At 43.9% G+C, this 22,999-nt stretch overlaps 1 protein-coding gene across 1 annotated transcript; it reads left to right on the top strand.

Annotated features, from left to right (window-relative positions):
* Positions 1 to 4,011: 4,011 nt before the first annotated feature.
* Positions 4,012 to 8,643, top strand: PPP1R3G (protein phosphatase 1 regulatory subunit 3G). Its single transcript, XM_081296333.1, has one exon. It carries the CDS (start codon positions 5,412 to 5,414, stop codon positions 6,426 to 6,428), a length of 1,017 nt encoding a protein of 338 aa, XP_081152459.1. The 5' UTR covers positions 4,012 to 5,411; the 3' UTR covers positions 6,429 to 8,643.
* Positions 8,644 to 22,999: the final 14,356 nt, after the last annotated feature.

The following is a 22,999-nucleotide window of genomic DNA, read 5'->3' as shown; positions in this document are numbered from 1 at the left end:
CAATGTGCACATTCATGCCATTGTTATCTTAACAAGCAATTGTGTCTGGGGTGGTTTGTGAGATAGCAATAGGTAACTAGTACCAATGGGAAAGCTTGGAACCTCTGCCTGGAGGCCTGGAGTAAATACTTTAGCACTGAGGCACAGTGATGTTTGAAATAGGATTAAACACATTTCTGGGGTGTAGACTTCCTGATCTGAATTTCAAAAAGTTATTTTGAAAAAAAAAAGTTATCATGCAGATTGTACCATTTGACTATAGATGCTCCTCGGCTTACAGTGGGGTTAGATGCTGATAAACCTATCACCATTTGAAAATATCATGTGGAAAGTTTATTTAATACACATCCTAGCTTAGCAACACAGCACCTTGGAGGGCATCGAACGTTTCCCCTCTTTCTTTGGAAAGACCAAATTCAAAATTTGATACACAATTTTTACTGAACATGTGTAGCTTTTGCACCATCATGAAGTTGAAAAATTCAAAGTTGAAGCAAGCCTATGTCAGGGACCATCTGTATTAACTTCAGGGATCCAGACCCTTACAGTAGAGAACTCCTGTCTTCTGTCTTGGGGTTGAAACCTGGGAGAGAAGCTGTGTGCCTCACCAGGTGGGCCAGAGCAGATATGTGGGATGGGAGCCAGAGACCACGATGGCTTTTACGCCTTTTAAGAGGCAAAAGAGGTGGTTTAGGAGGTGGAGGCAGATCGAAAGTTCAAAACCAGCCTCAGCAACTTAGCACAGTCCTACACAACTTAGAGAAACCCTGTCTAAAAATGAAAAATAAAAATGGCTGGGAATGTGGCTCAGGGGTTCAGCACCTCTGGGTTCAATACCTGGTATCAACCAAAAAAACAGGGAAAGGATCCCAAAGTCCCCAGGGGCCCTGAGTGAAGTGCTCCCCACTGTTACTTTTGAAGCCTTCCCCTGGCCTCTGGGGACCAACTCTCTCCTGTTCCCTCCCACCCTCAGGCTGCTCATTCTTCTCCCCTGACCTTCACATGCCAGAGTGGCTCAAAGCTCAGGTGTGCTTCCTCTCCTCTTTTTCTGAGCTTTAAACCTTAAAACTGAGGGAAAATTCATATCTGGTTCCACTTGCTTTTAGTTACTGGTTTTGAGTTGACTTATAAAGCACTGATTTCGGAGGCCACGGAGCTGAGTAACATCAATCAACTCACCATTACCTTTGTTGTTGATATGCCTGTAACGTGGGGGGCATGGCGATAACGGGTGCCGAGGTTACTTTTCAAGGACTTGAAGGCCACTGTTGTTGACACCACTGACTCTTCATTGAACCTGCACAGGTGTCTGGTGGGTGACCTTTTGATGTCAGAGGGCTGAAAACTCTGCCCTCAGATCATGCGAACGCTGCATTCTCTGAACATGTATTACTCAAGGACCACCCATGATTTTACCTCCAGTCAACTGTCCCCATGCCCTAGATCACTCTGCCTCTTTTCCCCATAAATACCCTCCAACCCCTGTCCTTGGAGTGGCAGAATTGAGACTTGGAATTCCCTGTTCATGTTTAACTTCATGAGTAAACTCTCTTTTGCAAAACTCATCATTTCAGTGATGGACACAGGACAGAAGGGTCTGGCTCAGTGACATACATTTGGTTCTCTGCCCATGGTTCCTGACAAAGCATTCCTAAAACTTTTGGAGTCTCTGAGTGTTAGGAGATTTGTCATTACTTATGTGGTTGTTGTTATTCTTTTTACCACCAAATCTTTTGTTGTTTATAAAGAGACCCTTTTTTTAATCACACCTGAGTTTATGCTAATGAGGTGACATAGACTGGGGACCCTAAAGAGCCTCAGAATGGACTGGTAACCAGAAAGAAGTGATGAGAAGACTGGAACTTCCAGTCCCAGCCCTGACCTCCAGGAAGCGAAGGGACTGGAGATTGAGCTCCTAAACTCATGAACAGTAAAGTTTGTGGAGCTTTCAGGTTGGAGGCCACATGGAGGGCCTGGGATGGTGCTGGGCCTGGAGGAGCCAGGGAAGCTCCACACCCATCCCTGCCTTGGGTCCCTTCTATTTGGCTGTTTCCTGGCAAACTCAAGTGTTTTCGTACACTCTGTGAACTGTTCTACTGAATTGTCAAAACTGAAAGAGAACATAATGGGAACTCCTGAATTACCAGCTGGCCAGGCCGGAATGTGGGTCACTTGGGCCCCTCATTTGCACCTGGCATCTGAAGTTGAGGTAGTCTTGTGGGCCTTTAACTTGCGGAATCTGACATTCATTCCAGGAAGAGCATCTTAGAATTGAATTGTTGGACACCCAGTTGGAGAATCAGAAAATTGGTGTAACACAAGGCACCATTTAGTGCCAGAAAGAACCCCAGAACTTAATAAGGTCAACGTGTCCCAAAATGGACTTCTGATCTTGCCCTCCCTCTATTCCTCTTTTAGTAGTTCCTACCCCAAGGACTATAACTGCTTTGAGTCCAAATACTTTAAGTCCAAATCCTAAGAGGATCCTCCCTCTCTCTGCTCCCTCCCTGTGTGAATCCATAGTGTGCATTGTGTTTTTCACTTCTAGATAGCTCTCAGATCTATCCATACCACCATCATCTCTCAATCTGGGTGTAATCACAATTCAATTTACAACGATTGCAATAGCCTCTTATCAGGTTCACCCCATTGTCCTGCCCCCAGCGATCTACTCTTCATTCTGCACGCAGAATGGCCTTTTCAAAATTTATTTCTGTTTTTTTTTTTTTCAAACCTACTAAATATGGAGGAACTCTTCAGTGTTCAAAACTCTTCAGTGGCTTCAAGGTCAAGTAGCTAACCCCTCTCTACCTTTGTATTCTTCAGCTGGATTACCTTGCTGTCTGTGGGAGGCCACAAGGACCTTCTTTCAGTTCTTCCCCTCCATGCTGCTTCTGCACAGAGCCTTTGAATTTCTCCCCTCCAGTCCTGTAACTTCCAAGATTCCATTCTGTGCCCAAGAGCTGAGTTTGTGTTAATGCTGGTCTCCTCCAATACATTGAGAGCTCCATGAGGCTGGGGACCTCCATCAAAGAGAGGAATGTGGACTGGAGCTAGGACAAGGGCACTCACTGGCACACCCTTGGGAGTGATGACTACTTAAATCCTGTGTTCTAAGCACTTCATTTTCGTCCTGTAGTCCTGGCCCTAGAGTGGAATGGACATGTCTCCAATGATGGTGGTGGACCAGAGAGTCACCACAACCTCAAAATCTCTTTGAAGTTCTATATTTTAAACTATTTTGTGATTTTTATATTAAATTTCCTAATACATCAATGAGATACATCAAGAGATTGTCTTCTTCCCCAAATCATGCAGTTGTTCCAGGAAGATATGCAACATGTATCTTGAACTTTTTTTAAGCCCCACACACAGTTGAGATGAAATTATGGAGCTCCATACAAGGGCACAAAATGACCAGCAAGATCCCAGCAAGGGAACCATCAGGGCCCCTTTCTCATGAAACCACCCCCAGATCAGCCTCTCTAATAATGGTAGAAATCTTTAATTTATGGATTCAAATCCCATCACAACCAAACTGTGGCTCATGAGCCAATGAAAAATCTTTCTAGATCTTTATATCCCATATGTACATTAGGATAATATGATTTCCACCTCACAAGGTTGTTCTGCAAATCAGATAGCTCAGGAAGAGCCCTCAGCACTGATGGGGTATTCAGTGGGTGCTCAATAAATATTAGCCATTAAAATGATCTTATCATAACCTTCCACTCACCATCTCTTTTATCTGTTCCCTCCCCTATCAACGCACTTAAAACCCCGCCCCTTTAAATCTGCCAACACATAACTTATTTAACTAAGCCTCGGTTAAATAACCTGGGTAAGTTATATTTGCTTTTTTATGTTTCTTGCTTAGTTGATTAGCGGATCAATGTTTCTAGAATCTCAATTTTTTAAAAATTTTTTAATTCATTTTAATTAGTTATACACGACAGTACAATGACCTTGACATATCATACATTTGAATCAGATGGGATATAATCTCTCATTTTTCTGAGTGTACAGGTTGCAGAATCACATAGAATCTCAACTTTTATGTAAGTAACTGTACACACATCCATATAGGTTAACGAACAGTTCCCACAGGGTAGTCCCCAGAGCCCCGCATACGCATCTCCTTGGCGGAAACACTTCCAGGCTCCACCCCAGACCTATTGACTCTGGGGACAAGGCGCTGAGATCTGCTCCGACTGGCCCGCCCCGTGATGCTGACGCGCGCTCAAGTTTAAGGAAAACCTGGCCTTAAAGCAAAACAAAACCAAAAATACTACTTCGGAAACTCTCGAAATCCCCAGATACTATGAGGCGCTCATCCACCCCTCCACGTCCCAGGCTTGGTTTTGGCCCCTTTCAAGGGACTGTCGCGGCCTGGGATGGGCCGAGTCGGGCGCCCACTCCGGCGGGCGAGGTGGTTAAGTTGCCCACAGTGGCAAAAGCGCCCGGCGGCGGTGGGAGGCGGTGTGCGCCACGTGGGTGCCAGCACCCGCGGGGCCCCCCTCCGCTGCTTCCCCAGCCAGCCCGGACTGCTGACTCGCGGGCGGGACCAGGGGAGGGGCGGGGACGTGCTCGCTGGCCTGGAGCGAATGGCCTCCCGCAGCTCTGCGCTGGCGGCTGCGACCACTTCCCGCTCGCCGCGGCAAGATCCCCGACTCAGACGAGACCCGAGCCCACGGGTGCCACCATTGGGCAGGTAGGTGGCGGCTACGGGTCCAGAGGCAAGCGCACAGATTGGATCCGGGGGCGCCTTTAAATTTGGGGGCAGAGATGCACCCCTCACTTTTGGGCCGCGCAGGACCTGCAGCTTTCCAAGTTCCCTATAGGCAAGTTTGCCTGCGACGGGGACTGCCTAGACCGATGACAGCCAGGGGGACGGTCTTCCTCCAGAAGACAGAGCTGTCAGGTCAACTTCAGAGGCAAGAAAACTTGGGCCACGCTCCGGTCTCTCAAAGTTGAGCGCAAGTCCTCCATCCGGACGCTCCAGAGGTGGAACAGACCCGAGTCCCGCTGGGAGTGAGTGGAGAAAGAGGGGAACCCGGACCGCGCCCTTCAGAAATCTTTCTGTCACTTTCTACCCGTGCATTCCGAAGCAGGCTTCCAGGTGTTCTGGTGGCAGCCCCTCCCCGCCCCCGCCCCTCCCCCGCGGCGGGCAGGTTCAACTCCCGAGCTGGCCCGAGGCCCTCGTCCTCCTCCCACTGCGTCCTGAGCTGCAGCAGCTAAAAGCTGGTGGTTTCGGAGTGGACCTCTTCTCTTCTCTTCCGGGCCGACTGGCGACCGGTCAGCGAGCCCCGGCGGGCGGCGCTGCTCACTCCTTCAATTGCACAAGGAGATGTTTCCAGAGAATTCTTGAGCCGGGTGTGCGCGGAGGGACAAGTCCCGGTCCGGATGGTGTCATGGAGTCTCCCGAGACGCAGCTGCAAAGTTCCGAGGCGCCAAGACCTGTGCCCTTCGCAGAACCTCCACCCGCGGAGGGGCGGCCAACCCCGGAGGTGGTCTGCGTGGAGAGTGGCACTTCGGAAGCCTGGAGCCCTGAAGTTCAGTTCGAAGACAGGCCCTTGTCACCGAAGGAAGAGGCGCCTCTTCCGGAGCCGGAGCCCCTGGAATGCCGCCGGCCTCGCGCGCGCTCCTTCTCCTTGCCGGCAGACCCCATTCTAGAGGCGGCCAAGCTCCTGCAGCGGCGCCAGCAGCAGCAGCAGGCCCTGGGCGCGGAGAGCGGTGAGCCAGTTGAGGACGCCCTGCTTAGCCCCGGCGACTGTTGCAAGAAGCGGGTGCAGTTCGCCGACTCTTTGGGGCTGAGCCTGGCCAGCGTGAAGCACTTCAGCGAGGCTGAGGAACCACAGGTGCCTCCCGCCGTGTTTTCGCGCCTCCGCAGCTTCCCCATGCGTGTGGAGCGTCTGGAACAGCTCGGGGACTTGTTGGCACAGGCGCCCTCGTCCCTCCCGGCGCCGCCTCCCGGACTCCGGCCTCTCTTCCAGCTCCCGGGACACAGCGTTGCAGCGGAGCGTCTGCGACAGCAGCGCGTGTGCCTGGAGCGCGTGCAGTGCTCGGCACCCTCGGGCACGGAGGTGACGGGCTCTGGTAGGGTGCTGGGCTGCCCGGGGCCCAGGGCTGTGACAGTGCGCTACACCTTTACCGAGTGGCGCACATTCCTGGACGTGCCAGCCGAGCTGCAGCCAACAGAAGCGCCGTCGGGGGCCTCTGAACCAGGGTCTGGCGATGCTGAGGAGGAGCCGGGCGCAGAACGCTTCCGCTTCTCGCTGTACCTACCCCCAGGCCTGCAGCCCAAGGAAGGGGAGGATATTTCCGTTCACTTTGCAGTCTGCTACCGCTGTGAGCAGGGCGAGTATTGGGACAACAACGCGGGGACTAATTACACACTGCGCTATGCGTGCCCCACGAATCTGCTCTGATCCCAAAGCGCTTTGGGGGAACGAGAGAAGGGAAGGGGCTGACCAGCACAACCGAGCTCAGGCGGCTGCTCCCGAGGCAGTGGCTGGGATGCTTTGATGAGCGTCGTCGGTCTGGAATGAGTGAGAAGCGAAAGGAGGGAATCGCTAAACCTTAATCTGGAATCCCTGGCAGATACAGGAGCTAGCACTGTGAAACTGGGCAATGCCTCCAACTTCTCTGGTCTCAGTTTTCTTGTTGCTTCCACCTTCCTATATGGCTTTTAGAATTCCCAGCCTGCGTCAGAATGGGAAGAAATCCCCAAGTCCTGAAGCAGAAACTCCAAGAAACGGGCTCTCAACTCCTGATCGCGACTGTACCTGTGGCTCTATGACTTGTTTTCAACAAAGAGATGTCATATTTTCGTCTTTCGATGGAGACCAGTGGGAAAAGAATAAATCGCCCGGCCACCGCGCACCACGGGACTGTGCATGCGTGGAACCTAAATACCCCAGTCTGTTTCTCAGAGAAAACTGGGTGGTGGCTGGGTCAGATTGTCCTTTTCTTTTAAATGGAATCTGGAAAATGACTGCCCAGACTTGACATTATTTACTTCTCTGATTGTGCACAAATGTCCTTTTAAGAAGTAATAGGCTGTATTTTACAGTTTAGCTCCCGAGTGTTTTGGGAGGCCTTGACAGTCAGGAGACTTGACTCAGTGGATGGCAAGCGCACTTTAACAATTGTTAAACAGTATTCACACATTTCCCTCTCTGATGTAGAAGGGCCCAGATTCCTGAATTGTGAAAAAAATGCTTTCTGCAATGATTTGGGGGTAGTCTTCTGTCCCCCTGCCATAGTAAGATGTTTGGTGAATTAAAATGCTAGAGTAAGCCTTAAAGTAGGCCTCAGCTGTGAGCTTCAAGGACCTGTCACACTTGTCCCAACCTCCTTTGTAGGGACAGAACAGCGGGAGACTCCCACTAGGCCATTAGCAGTCAGAGAAGCTGGGCTCTTAGGGGCTGGACTCCAAGTGCAGAGGGTGGGGGATGTGTCCCTTTCAGAGCCACTGAGAGGAAACATGCCCAGCACGTAAATGCTGCTGAGACCCAGATGGCATTCTGTACTGCCACCACAGGCACAGGGTCACTGGCTTCGGTGTGGCTGTGGATGCCAGGCTGATTTGGCCCTGAATGAGGCAGCAGGTGGGCATCCTGGGTGCGGACCTAATTCCACCATACCTTGGTAATCCCTTCTTTGGTAATTTAGACTTTAAAAAAGTTTTCCAGCACAAAGCTAGCTTTACCAATTAGTTTTGGAATGGTAATGTTTAAAAAGGGATGTTTTCATTTAGAAGAGGGTCATTGACCAAATTTGGCCCAAAGTCTGTTTCCTCTTTACATTTTTAAATAGTTGAAAAATTCAAGAGACAAATACTATTTTGCCATGAGGATCATATGAAATTTAAATGTGCACATCCAGAAATAAAGTTTTATTGGAACACAGCCACATGCATTTATTTATGTATTCTCTATAGTTTCTCTCATGGTAGCACAGCACAGTTGGGTGGGTGCAACAAAGACCATATGCAAAGTGTAAAATATTTACCACCTGGCCCTTTATAGAAAGCGTTTCAATCCTTGTTCCGTATTTTTAAACACCATATGCAGAGAATTATGGTTAATAAGGCAGTTAACCTTTTATTGAATTTTGCTGACTTGAAACAAACTTCCTTTGGGCAAAGGTAAGACTGTTACTTTCAGTAATCTTGGTTAAAATAAACATTAAGACACAAGGAAACACAATTACTTACTGAAGGGAGGAAATATACCTGCTGCATTCTGTCACCTAAAAAATGATCACTGAAATACAATAACAATCTGAATTAGCATCAAACTACAAAATATGCCAGATATTCTTTGCCTTTATTACCTATTTTATTTTTGGTGCTTTAAACCCAGAATCTGGCACATGGTAAGCACATGCTCTACCACAGAGCTACACACCTAGCCTTCTTTGCCTTTAAGTGGAATGTCTACAGGAATAAAAATATTTAGTTTGAACTTTGGATTGGAGAATTCCTTTGACTATGGCAGTGTTTCCCAAGATTAAGTAATCAGGGGGGAATTTTAAAATAATTTATTGACAGAAAGCCACCAGGAGTTGTTAATGAGTTATAATTTATAGTTGAAATACACTTTTAAAAGCGGTCACATTAATGAAATAGTGAATGCTAAATCCATGTATACTTTGAGAATATTGTATAATAATAAAAATAACCAAGTGATTACAGTGATACCATTTTTCTGTTATCAAGTGCAAAAGCAATCAACATTATTCATGCAATGTCCAGATAGTCTCAGGTCTGACACAAAATTTCTTAAAAGTGCATTATTATATTAGCAACAATGCCTAAATATATTTTTATGCATTTGTAAGTACATTTTAGTTGGAAAGTATTGATAGCACATATAGTCTATAACAGTTTGAAAATGCTGACTTATATGTTCATAACACACTATTTAAATTGTTTTATTACTTAAAATTAAATTAGAGGATTGGGGGTATCTCAGTGGTAAGGAGCATGCCTTGTATGTGCAAAGCCCTGAGCTTAATTCCCAGACTACATAAATAAATTAAATTAAAAATAGGAGCTCAATATAATGATCAAAATAGAACTCTTCTTATCTAGGACTCTTTAAAATAGTACCTGTCAAATCTAGAGTAAGATAGATTTAAGTCATGATTTTAATTTATTTATTTATTTTTTTTTAATTTTTTTTTTTAATATTTATTTTTTAGTTCTCGGCGGACACAACATCTTTGTTGGTATGTGGTACTGAGGATCGAACCCGGGCCGCACGCATGCCAGGCGAGCGCGCTACCGCTTGAGCCACATCCCCAGCCCCGATTTTAATTTATTAATTATTATTGTTGTTATTATTTTGGTACTAGAGATTGAATCCAGGGCCTGGTATATGCTAGGTAAGCACTTTATAACTGGGCCAAATTGCTAGCCCAAGAGATATATTTTTAATAAGTACGTACAACACATTTTGTATTCTTATTGATTTAAAAATATATGATTTTGAATTCCAACCATCAACTTTTTTTAAAATTTATTTTTTAGTTTTAGGTAGGCACAATATCTTTATTTTACATTTATGTGGTGCTGTGGATTGAACCCAGTGCCTCGTGCATGCTAGGCGAGCACTCTACCAATGAGCCACAACCCCAGCCCAACCAACCATCAATTTAAAAAAAATTTTTTTTAGTTGTCAATGGATCTTAATTTTATTTATTGATATATGGTTCTGAGAATCGAACCTTCTGAGAATCGAACCCAGTGCCTCACACGTGCTAGGCAAGTGCTCTGCCACTGAGCCAAACCCTATCCCCCAACCAACAATTTTTAAAGGATGCATTTCATACCTAATGAACATCCAACATGCTTGTTAGGAAAGGAAATACAGCTGTGCTCGCCCCCAAATCTTGGAGAACAGCTTTTCAAAAGTTCAGAATTTTATAAAATATTTTGAACACCCCAATCTTTCTGCAGATGTTTGTTTGTTTGTTTGTTTTTATAAAATGCCAACTTTTTTTTTTTTTTTTTTGGTAGACTAATAGCAAGCTTTCCCCCACAGTGCTATGCTGGGCAAATGATCTATCAATCAATGAGCCATATTCTAGTCCACAGCAAATGTTTTGTAATAAATGTAAAAGGAGTAAAACAGGTTTTATTCTTAGTCAGTCTCTCTCTCTCTCTCTCTCTCTCTCTCTCTCTCTCTCTCTCTCTTAAGGGCGATACTAACCAGTCAGGAATGGTTAGTATTCAAGAGTATACTTTCTGAGACGAATGAAAAAACACCCAGAAACCCAATTTCCACAATGCAGCTGGTGCTTTTGTGCAGCAATATTTATCTCAACTTGAGTTGTGAGGGTCATTCTGCTTGAAAATGCAATCAACTTTAAACTCTTATCTGCCTCAGGTGATGAAAACAGAGTTCTTAGCAACTTAATGGCCCTGTCTTCCCCTAAAGAGATCCTAGTTGCTTCCTTTCAGGCAAATAAATGTGCCTGTGGATCACTGGATCGGGGAATATTGAATGTAATGTGTACCTAAAGATTATCTGGATCCGTGGCTGGAAATCTTACAGTTTGTGTGGACTAAAATTCCCCCTGGAGAGCCCGAGGTTTATTAGGCAAGGTGGGCAGCCTGTCTTCAGACCTATCTAGGAAGGTAGGGATTCTGTTGAGGGAGTCTGCAGTGGACTTTGGGAGCCCACTGAGCTCTGGGGACACCAGACACCAGACATCTCTGTCCACCAGGAGTAAGGACTGTGACACAGGCAGCCTTCCCAAGGCAACTGGGGTGGGGTGGGGGGTAGTCATTGTAACTCACCAACAAAGGTCTTTCTATTTTGACGATCCTCTACTTGCTCTGACCTTCCTCCTTCTCTGACCTGCAGCCAAGGGCTTCCCTGGAATGCTGTGGCTCTGGAGCCTGTCTACAGGTGCCCAATCACAATGAAGCAGATCCTTCTTGTTCATATCATCTTTGGATCTTTAGTGTTGGACCCTTCATACATCATCTCATGAGTTTTCCATATTTCAGCTTTTTAGCCCAATAGTTATTTTTCATATTTTAATTGGTATATTATAATTGTACCGAATGGTGGGGGATTTGTCATTACATATTTGTACATGAACACAATGTAACAATATAATTTTCCACTGTCATTCCCCAGTACTTCCCCTGTCCCTTCTCTCCTCCCTACACCTGGTCCCTTTCCTCTACTGATCTCTTTTTGATTTAAAAAAAAAATTTAAAATTTATTCAAATTAGTCATATATGACAGTAGAATGCATTTTGACACATCATACATGAATGGAGTATAACTTCTCATTCTTCTGGTTGTACATACGTAGAGTTACACAGGTCATGTAATCATATATGCACATGGGGTATTAATGTCTGTTTCATTCTACTATCCTTCCTATCCCCATACTCCTTCCCCTCCCTTCACTGTCCTCTGTCTAGTTCCATGTATCTCTATTCTCCCTCACCTCCCTATTGTCAACTAGCATCCACATATCAGAGAAAACATTTGGTCTTTGGTTCTTTGAGATTGGCTCATTTTGCTTAGCATAATATTCTCCAGTTCCATCTATTTACTGTCAAATGCCATAATTTCATTCTTCTTTTTTTTTTAAAGAGAGAGTGAGAGAGGGGGGGGAGAGAGAGAGAGAGAGAGAGAGAGAGAGAGAGAGAGAGAGAGAGAGAGAGAATTTTAATATTTATTTCTTAGTTCTCGGCGGACACAACATCTTTGTTGGTATGTGGTGCTGAGGATCGAACCTGGGCCGCACGCATGCCAGGCAAGCGCGCTACCTCCTGAGCCACATCCCCAGCCCAATTTCATTCTTCTTTAAGGCTGAGTAATATTCAATTGCATATGTATACTACAATTTCTATATCCATTTATGTGTTGAAGGACACCTAGGTTGGTTCTATAGTTAATCTATTGTGAATTGAGCTGCTATAAACATTAATGTGGCTGAGTCACTGTAGTATGCTGATTTTAAGTCCTTTCTACCTTCAATTTTCATGACTTCTTGTTGTTTGTCTTCCTAATAGCTGCCATTCTGACTGGAGTGAGGTGATATCTTAGAGTAGTTTTGATTTGCATTTCTCTGATTGCTAGAGATGATGAACATTTTTTTCATACATTTGTCGATTGATTGTATATCTTCTTCTGAGAAGTGTTTGTTCAGGTCCTTGGCCCATTTGTTGATTGGATTACTTGTTTTTTGGTGTTTAGCTTTTTGAGTTCTTTATATACTCAAGAGATTAGTGCTCTATCTGATGTGTGAAGGGTAAAGATTTGCTCCCAGGATGCTACACTTGATCTTAGCCAAAAGGCCTAGAAGCGATGCTCCCAGGATGTAGGCTCTCTGTTTACCTCACAGATTCTTTCTTTTGCTGAGAAGAAACGTTTTAGTCTGAATCCATCCCATTTATTGATTATTGTTTTTAATTCTTGTGCTATAGGAGTCTTTTTAAGGAAGCTGGGGCCTAATCCCACATGATGGAGATTAGAGCCTACTTTTTCTTCTATTAGACACAGGGTCTCTGGTTTAATTCCTAGGTCCTTGATCCACTTTAAGTTGAGTTTTGTGCATGGTGAGAGATAGGGGTTTAATTTCATTTTGTTGCATATGGATTTCCAGTTTTCCCAGCACCATTTGTTGAAGATGCTATCTTTTCTCCAATGCATGTTTTTGGCACCTTTGTCTAATATAAGATGATTGTAATTTTGAGGGTTAGTGTCTGTGTCCTCTATTCTGTACCATTTGTCTACCAATCTGTTTTGGTGCCAATACCATTCTGTTTTTGTTACTATTGCTCTGTAGTATTGTTTAAGGTCTGGTATAGCAATGCCACCTGCTTCGCTCTTCCTGCTAACGATTGCTTTAGCTATTCTGGGTCTCTTATTTTTCCAGATGAATTTCATGATTGCTTTTTCTATTTCTGTGAGGAATGCCATTGGGATTTTGATTGGAATTGCATGAAATCTGTATAGTGCTTTTGGTAGTATGGTCATTTTGATAATATTAATTCTGCCTATCCAAGAGCAAGGTAGATCTTTCCATCTTCTAAGGTCTTCTTTGTTTTTTCTCATTAGGGTTCTGTAGTTTTCATTGTATAGATCTTTCACCTCTTTCGTTGATTCCCAAGTATCTTTTTTTTTTTTTTTTTTGAGGTTATTGTGAATGGGGTAGTTTACCTCATTTCCTTCTCAGAGGTTTTTCACTGCTATATAGAAATATCTTTGATTTATGGGTGTTGATTTTATATCCTGCTACTTTGCTGAATTCATTTACTAGTTCTAGAAGTTTTCTGGTGGAGTTTTTTGGGTCTTCTAGGTATAGAATCATATTGTCAGCAAATAGTGCTAATTTAAGTTCTTCTTTTCCTATACATATCCCTTTGATTTCTTTAGTCTAATTGCTCTGGCCAGTGTTTCAAGAACTATGTTGAATAGAAGTGATGAAAGAGGGCATCCCTGCCTTGTTCCAGTTATTAGAGGGAATGCCTTTAAAAACTGTGGCGCCAACCTAGAGGTCCTTCAGTGGATGAATGGATAAAAAATGTGGCATATATATGCAATGGAATTTTACTCAACAATAAAAGAGAATAAAATCATGGCATTTTCAGGTAAATGGATGGCGTTGGTGAAAATAATACTGAGTGAAGTTAGCCAATCCCAAAAAAACAAATGCTGAATGTTTTCTCTGATATAAGGAGGCTGACTCATAGTGGGGTAGGGAGACGGAGCATGGGGGGAAATAGATGAACTCTAGACAGGGCGGAGGGGTGGGAGGGGAAGGGAGGAGGGAGGGGATTAGCAAGGATGGTGGAAAGTGATGGACATCATTATCCAAAGTACATGTATGAAGACATGAATTGGATGTCAACCTATTTTATATACAAACAGAGATATGAAAAATTGTGGTATATATATGTAATAAGAATTGTAATGCAAAAAATTACATGTATAAAGATATGAATTGGTGTGAACATACTTTATATACAAAGATATGAAAAATTGTGCTCTATATGTGTAATAAGAATCGTAATGCATTCTGCTGTCATGTTTTTTTAAAAAAATAAAATCAACTAATAAAAATAAATAAATAAATAAACAAGATTCACTATTGGTGTATAGGAAAGTTACTGATTTTATTTTTTTAAAAAAGAGAGAGAATTTTTTAATATTTATTTTTTAGTTTTGGGAGGACACAACATCTTTATTTTATTTTTATGTGGTGCTGAGGATCGAACCCAGCACCCTGCACATGCCAGGCAAGTGTGCTACCAGTTGAGCCACATCCCCAGCTCCAGTTACTGATTTTTATATGTTGATTTTGTAACTGTTAACTTTGCTGAATTTTTAATTAGCTCTAGCAGTCTTTTGGTGGAGCTTTCTGGATCTCCTAAGTATAGGATCACATTATCAGCAAACAGGGATAATTTGACTTCATTCTTTCCTATTTTTATCCATTTTATTTCCTTCTCCAGTCTCATTGCTCTGACTAGAATTTCTAGCACTATATTAAATAGGAATGGTGAGAGTGGACATCCTTGTCTTGCTCCAGACTTTAAAGGAAATGCTTTCTGTTTTTCCACATTCACTATGAGCTTGGTTTTAGACTTTTTGCATGTAGCCTTTATGATGTTGAGGTAGGTTCCTTCTATCCCTAGTTTCTTCAGAGTTTTTTTTTTTTTTTATATCGTGAATGGGTGCTGAATTTTGTCAAATAGCTCAATAGTTCTTATATATCTTAGCTAAGATTTTTCATTCCTGAAGTTGTGTATCTCTTTGGAACATTGTGCCTTGGGACCACGTGGCCTGATCTGCAACATTCTTTGTCACGAGTATGAGGAAAGGACCAGCCCAAGGGAGGAAGTGCAATGTTCTATTTTTTGGGGTGAATGGAATGTGCGTAACTGGTTTGCACCATGGGACCCATGAGTGTAGGTTAGAGGAGAGTTCTGTGGGAAGTTAACAACGCTGACAAAAGTTGAGCTGTTTGTAGTCCAGCCCTGGCACAGGTAGTCCCTGAACTTCTGGGACCTGTTGGGCTCTCAGGATCTGGGGTATGCTACTTGAAGTCATTAGGGAAAAGGGGTGGGAGCAGGGAGCTGACAACCGGGGCTCATCCCCGTGATCCGGATTTCCCTTCCTGTAGAGTGGTGCTGGCCTTTTAAAATGTGCCAGTGAGATTTGCCCAATGAATCTCATAGAGGAAAAGTCTAAGTCATGAGCCCAGAGCCAGCTCAACCAGAAAATCTGCAGATATAGACCATACATTCATATCTAATTTCTGGTAAAGCAAAGCCATTTTAAGGAAATTGGGACATATCTCCCTGAGATAGTCACTCATCCTGTTCATATTGTTGGTCCCATCCTTTGAAACTTGTTATCCAAAGTCATTTCCCAAGCAGAAGCAATATCCTAACAAATGCTGAGACAGGAAGTTCAGCCTAAAAATTCTGAATTGGATAAGCAGCGAGGACAGGAGGATTTCAGAAACTAAGGCTGCAATAGTGAATCTCCAAATCAAAACCTTCCTGACTTTCTATGAGCAGATACATGAGTGTCACATTGAGACAGCGGGCAGTCAACCCCCAACCCTCAAAGTGCAAACGCACTCCAGGGACCTTACCCCAGAGCTTTTTAGCTACTAAAAGTGTGATATGTGCCTTTCCTACCCTCTCACTGGCTCCCTCGAAAGCCACCTCATTGTTACTGATCAAGGGCCCAGCACAGAGCTGAGGCAGCGTGGAGGACCTCAGTTCCCCAACCCTGTGATGCCACTGAGAGGAATTTCAGTGAAACTCATGGCAGCGAGCAAAAGTTTAATAGATAGAGAAAAGAGGGTGACGTCCTGCATAGGACCTGCATGAATCCCCTCAGTGGGAGGACAGCTGTGACATCCTTTCAGTGATGAGGGAGAGAGGGTCCTGGCAACCTGGTTCCCAGAGAGAGTGATGGGGTGGGGGGGGGTGTTGGAAATAGTCTCCCTTTGGAGTTTCGACTCACCATTGCTGGGGGGGGGGGTTCTGACAGACCAGGCCCCACTCTCCTGAAGCTTGCCTGTGTCAGGAAGTTTCCCCCAGATTTTAAATGATGGTTCCCTCAAGGGACTATATTCCCTACAGCGTGGGAAGGCTGGGCATTCGGCTCTCATGCTCACAGGCTTCCTGTCCCGCTGAGGCTCCCTGCTGCTTTGGTTTTATGACTCATGGACTTTTCTTAATGCATATGCCTACCTGCATATGCCCGTCCTTCACCGGCCTTTCCCCTACCTACTCTTTGTGCCTAAATAACCTACCTGACATTTCTCCCTCAAGACCAGGTTCCTAACTTATTTAAGGATAAGTGGGAGCTGATTCATTCTGGCTACTTCTGCTGAGATGGGGCCATGTTTAGGGGAAGGAAACCTTTTCTCTCTGCTAGGTGGGTGAGGTCAGTCCACGGGTTCATGGTAGAAGGAGTCGTGGTCTGTTGACCAAAATGCCATTTGTCTTGCAGGAGCTCGGGAATACCAATTACCAATTAGGATTGGAGGGAAACAGGCAAGGCAATACATGAAAATACCACCTAGGGTGATTAAAGATAGAGTCACAAGGAAACCTTTCCACCAATGAAAGGTGAAGATGCTAAACAGAGAAAACTCCCCCAGTTTCACAAAGATGGGGTTCAGTGCTCCATCTTGAGTTTTAATATCCTGGACAATGTCAGAAATAGTGGCAGAGTTGTCAGAAATGTATATTCAAAATTCAGTTTTAATAAGAGCACATGTTTAAATGCTTGTGCTGTGTTTAAAACATCAAGAGTCATATGATTTTGAAATACAACCTGTCAGATCATTATGACAGAATTCTGAGTTTAATCGGTCTATTCCTTGGGCCATGTCATCGAGATCCTTTTGTGTATTTCATTAAGGGCTCTACATGCCAAATTACATCCCCTCATGATGGAATAAATAAGTAAAAGCCTAGGTCATCATACCAGTGAAGTACTGTTTTAGTTCACCAGTGTTTCAAATTTGCCATGTAAGTGGAATCGATTAGAGAGGTTGTCCATTGTCCCTGTATCCAAGGGAATCCAGGGTTGTGCAAGATCCCATCCAACCAGGAAACAGCCATAACCAACAATTATTATGACCACAAAGCCAATAGTTTCCTTTTGGGTCAGACCATGGAGAATATCTCTCTGGAAGAGTCTATTCAGGAGAATATCTATTAGTAGTGTTTAAAATTACAGTGTGATGACAGTCGAGATAGGGGACTTATGATGAGTGGAATTTGCCCAATCATCTAACCTGTAATTCCTTGCTCCCAACATGGGGGAGCCTTTTGAAGTAACTGCCCAGTTGGAGGAGTGAGCCAAGTAGTAGACAATACCCATTAGTGTACCTAAAATTCGTGGGACACATTTGTGGAATGTACTCCAGGTCTAGAGATATTCCGGCTCCTGTAAGTATCCCATGTGTCTGTCTGAGAGTGGTGACCGCAGTGAGGCACTGGCCATGGCCTGGAGAGGAAATGTCTTCTAGAGGCCATTGTGATGTATCCCACTGAGTCGGAATTTATAGTGCCCATCTGTAGCCCAGCACCCCTCCAGGATATATCTTTGCAGGGCTAGTCAATTTTGTAAAGGGGAAACCCACCAGGGCAATCCTGAGGTGCTAGAAAGAGGCATTAAGCCATAGACCCAGCTATCAGTCTTATTTATTTCTTGGGCATACTGCCAACTCACAAAACAGCACCTTTAGTACAACCAAAGCTTAACAGAAGGAGGAAAAAGGCCAAATTAGTCGTGTTTTAGCTCAGTGAGCCGCAGGATGATGCCTACTGTAAATCCTAATAAGAGCAAAATTCCAAGAACAGGAAGGAGGATATTGTATTTATAAATTATATTTATATTATAGGAATCATAACAGCTCAACCACAGATATTGAGGAAGGGGGTAGAAGGTAGTTTGTGAGTCCTGGGTGGAACTCAGTGTAGAGGTTCTATAGATCTTCTATGGGGGTGCAGGTGTAGTAGGTAGGGAACTCCTCAGGTGTCTTATTGGGATCATTCTTTTTAATTAGCAGATTGACTAAAGAATGGTGGGTCCAGCTGGAATCTTGACAGCTATACGGGTAGATAATACCACAGGGAGAGGCTCCTTCCAGATGGGGCAGAGTTAGGACTTGGGTTGGTGATCTCTATAGCACTTAATTAGAACTTGCATCCTGGGACCCAGGAGGGAGTAAGGGTTGAGAAGTCACGTTAGCAGAGAGAGCTTGTTCCTAAATTCCTTTCATGTGGGTTGGAATCCTCCTAGCTCTATCAAAGGTTTTATCAACTAAGTTTGTTTTTCCTCTCTGACAAAATCATTGTGAAGAAAAGGCCTTCTAGGGTCTTCTATGGTCTGCGTTTACCATGATTTTATCCTTTACCATGATTTTGAGTCTAAGCAGCGCCATTGGCAACACCTTTCCAAGGTAGTGCTGTGCCCTGACAGAGCTTTTTGAGTTGGTTTTTAAGCATTTGATTTGTCCTTTTCTACTTTGCCTAAAGACTGTGATCTCCAAAAAGAATGTAAGTAATATTTAGTGCCTAAGCTTTTTTACTCCCTTTGCCTTATCCCAGACCCCAAAGATGGGCCATTGTCACTTTGGGGAGTCCAAACCTGGGAATCATTTCCTTGAGAAGAGTCTTGATTACTTTGGTGGCCCTCTCTGTCCTGGCAGGGAAAGCTTCAACCCATCCAGTTAGGTTATCTACCATGACTAATAATACTTAAATCCCTGGAAGGGAACCATCTGGGTAAAATCTAATTTCCAGTGTTCCCCTAGGTAGTGACCATGTCTTTGAACTGGTGAGACTGAAAAAGGGGGTCTTTTGCCCTGTGGATTACATAGGGCACGTGTCTCACAGGCCCGAATCATCTGTCCTGTGGCTTTGGATAGTCCCTGTCCAGTAAATAATTGTTCAGAATCATCATCTTGTCTCTGCCAAAATGACTTGCAAGACTCATGCAATCTTTGAAGAACTTTCCATTGAATATTTTGGGGTAGTTGTATTATCTTATTCATATATAGCCGTCCAACTGAGTCGTGAGTGTAGCGGTTACTCACAGACAATTCTTTCTCTTCTGGGGTATAAATGGGAATATCAGATCCTATTGGTGAGGTAGAAATTGGAGCAGCTACTGTCTCTGAGTTTGAAGCCGCTGTTTTAGCTGCTTTATCACCTAGGTTATTGCCTTGGGCAACCTAGGTATCTCCCTTCTGATGTCCCTTACCATGAAAAACAGCTACCTCTTTGGGAAAGTGGATGCTTCCAATTGTTCCAAAATCTGTGGTCCATATTTTACAGTATTGTTTTTTAGAATTTAGATTTCCCCTTTCTCTCTAAATAGTGGCATGTGTGTATAGAACTAAGAATGTATATTTGGAGTCAATATATATTTATTTGTAGCTTATCTTTTAGCTAAGAATTTGTGGTTGTGTCAGCGCTATTAGCTGTCAATTGATCTGACATTCCTGCTGGCAAAGATTCTTGTCTCCATGACCTCCATTAAGCATACTATGTAGTAGCTTTCTTTGCGGAACAAAGGAACTTCCATCTGTGAACCAGATGTGATCTGCATTAGAGAGAGGGGTATCCTCTAAAACTGTTCTTCTAGCATAAAAGAGATTTATAACACCTCTGCAATCATGTGGGGATGAATCTGAAGATGTTTGGGGGCCTTAAGTTAAGAGCATTACATTTTTTTTTTAGTTTTTAAAATTTTTAAATTCTAATTTGTCATATACAATGGCAGAATGAAATCATTTCATATTACACATATAGAGCACAATTTTTCAAGACACTGATTGTACACAGAGTATTTTCACATCATTCGTGTCTTATACATGTACTTGGGGAATAGCATTACATCTTTGAAAAAAAATCCTGTTTTTAAAAAATAGCAGTTGATATTTGAGCAATCAGCTATCGGTGAACCAAAGAGCTTCTTTGGTCTCTAGGAAGAAAGCTATTTGCCAGGTGTAAACAGTTGTGGGGGGCAGGGTTATTTTGGAGGCCTCCTCTACTTGCACGAAGGTTGTTGCGACTGTGTGTAGGCAGATTGGGCATCTTAAAGCAGCAGGATCTAGATTTTTTGATAGATTACCCACAGGCTGAGAAACAGGCCTTATCTTTCAGGTGATAATGTGTAAGGCCTGCTTTTAGTTACATAGAGTTGAAAAGGTTTGTCTGCCCTGGGCAGTCCTGGAGCAGGGACAGAGAAGAGGGCCCTTTTGAGTTGTTTAAAAGTTTTTGTCTGGGCTGAGATTGTGGTTCCGTGGTAGAGCATTTGCCTAGCATGTGTGAGGCACTGGGTTCAATTCTCAGCACTACATATAAATAAAATAAAGGTTCATCAACAACTTTAAAAAAATTTTTTAAAAAGTAGTTGTCTGAGTTTCTTCTGCTCATCATTTAGTCTTTTTCTCTCCTTTTTAATGGCTCCTAAAAGGGTTTTGCTATATCTTTTAAATGTAGTACTGAGAACCAATTTGTATTTGGAGGGATCCTATTTAAATATATACAGAGTTTAGGTACAGTTGGGTGGATGGGAATGACTGCCTCCTGCCTCAGTAATCATTCTTAGATCTTGATCTAGACAAAATCTCCATTAGTCTTCCTGTGCGTGCATGGTGTGTGTGTGTGTGTGTGTGTGTGTGTGTGTGTGTGTGCTGGGGATTGAACCCAGGGCCTTGACATGTGAGGCAAGCAATCTACTAATTGAGCTATATCCCCAGCCCCCCATTACTCTTTAACTGCTAGAATTGGGGTGTTGCAATCAGAGTTACAAGGCACCAGGAATCTGTGTTTTAAATATTAGTAATCAAAGGCTGAATACTGGCAAGAGCCTTGGATTTTAGAGCATGTTGTCTCTTGTGAGGGCAATTAGTAGGGTCTTTAAGTTTAATCTTGACCTGTGAGGCCGGTTTGGCTCTCCCTGGTATCCTAATGTCCCATACCTCAGGGTCTGCTTTTACTTCTATTGGCATTGTAAAGATAACCTCTGTGGAGTTGGTACAAAAGCCTGAAATACAACTGGTGGTTCAAAAACAATTTGGACTCCCTTCTTTTGAAATGTATGTCATCTTAACAGAGGGGCCGGGCTGTTGGGCATTACTAGGAAGGAATGTCCAGCTGCCCTATGTGCCAACACCAGTTCAGTGGAGCACCGGGTCCGGGCCTGTCCATCAGTTCCTGCTACCCGCCAAAGGTCAACAGATACTTATTTTATCAGAGAAAGAAATGAGAACAGAGGAGGGCGGGACATCGGCATCTGAACAGGACCCTTCACCGTGCTAGGGATGAAAGAATAAATTCAAAATGGGTGATGTTGAGAAAGGCAAGAAGATACGTGCTCCCAAGAGTGCCCAGTGCCACATCGTGGAAAGGGGAGAGAAGCACAGGACGAGGCGGAATCTCCACAGACGGTTTGGGCAGAAGGCAGGTCCGGCTGCTGGCTTCTCTCACCAGCAAGAACCAAGGTGGCCCCTGGGGAGAGGATACACTGATGGAGTATTTGGAGAATCCCAGAAAGTACATCCTGGGACAGAAATGATCTTCACTGGCATTAAGAAGAAGGGAGAAGGGGCTGGGGTTGTGGTTCAGTGGTAGAGAGTTTGCCTGGCCTGTGTGAGGCCCTGGGTTCGATCCTCAGCACCACATGTAAATAAGTAAGTAAATAAAATAAAAGATTCATTGATAACTAAAAAAAAAAATTCAAAAAAAAAAAAAAAAGAAGAAGAAGAAGGGAGAGAAGGCAGACTTAATAGCTTATCTCAAAAAAAGCTACTAATGTGGGCTGGGATTGTGGCTCAGCAGTAGAGCACTCCCCTAGCACGAGCGGGACCTGGGTTCGATCCTCAGCACCACATAAAAATAAAGGTGTTGTGTTGTGTCCATCTACACCTGAAAAATAAGTATCTTTTTAAAAAGCTAAAAATGAATAATAGATACTGACTTATTTATTACCAAACAGAAATATCTCATGGCTTTCGTAGGCGTACCATCATTGACTTGATGTAATAACACCAGAATTCTGATCATGAATGCCTGACAAGAGTATTTTTGCTGGACATTTCTGATTGAAGTAAAATTGACTTGTAGTTACATTAATATTTTGATTACAATACCAGTTCAGCAAATTCTACCCCCGTTTTTCCTTTTTAAAGTTATGGCTAGAACTAATTGGTAATGTTCAATGTTTCACAAAAATGGTGAATGCTGTCTCAAAACTGGCTTTATTTTTAGGTTTCTATAACTGATCATCTGAACATGATTAACTATGAGGGAACCCCCTCCACTGTCTCAGAACCAAGCAAGGCTCACAGGTGTTTCAATTTGTGTTCATCAGCCTGGGAAAGGCAATAGCTGGAGATATTTATAGTTTTGTTGACCAGGTCAATTTAATTAAAATTCCTTGTATTTAGAATTGCTATGTTTTCCTTATGGAAAGGCATTTCAGTGGGCTTTATGTGTTATATTAAATAAAGAATATTTAGCACTTATTAAAAAATAAAAGGAAATGAGAACACAGCGAGGGGCTTCTGGGTCAAGTGGGAACGACAGCAGTTACCCGCACCATCCAGCATTACCCTGGCTCCACCCCCCCACCCCCCACCCCCCCACTCCCCCCACCCCCCCACCCCACCCCCGTGAATGGCCATGGGGTGGCCCTGGGCTCCTGGAGTTTGGAGGGCTGCTCGTTCTGTAACCCGGAAAGGTACAGGCAGAATCAGTTGTCCTGAAGCCCCTTCAGGACAATCAGGTTTCCCGTGTCCCTGTCACCAACAGGGCTTGAAGGAACGTCTTTGTAAGGGCCATGGTGTTTCCAGGGGCTGGGTGTTGGCAGAGGTGGCACATCTGGGGTGGGAGGTTTTTTGAGGGCAACAGAACTGGATTTGCCTTATAATGTGTGTGTGGGGGGCTTGCCCCTCTCTTTCTTGGGCTCTTCTTCTCTAGGCT

The sequence above is a fragment of the Spermophilus citellus genome (assembly GCF_964194105.1).
Source record: "Spermophilus citellus genome assembly, chromosome: 5".
Classification (NCBI taxonomy): domain Eukaryota; kingdom Metazoa; phylum Chordata; class Mammalia; order Rodentia; family Sciuridae; genus Spermophilus; species Spermophilus citellus.
This window is presented reverse-complemented; position numbering and strand designations above follow the sequence as displayed.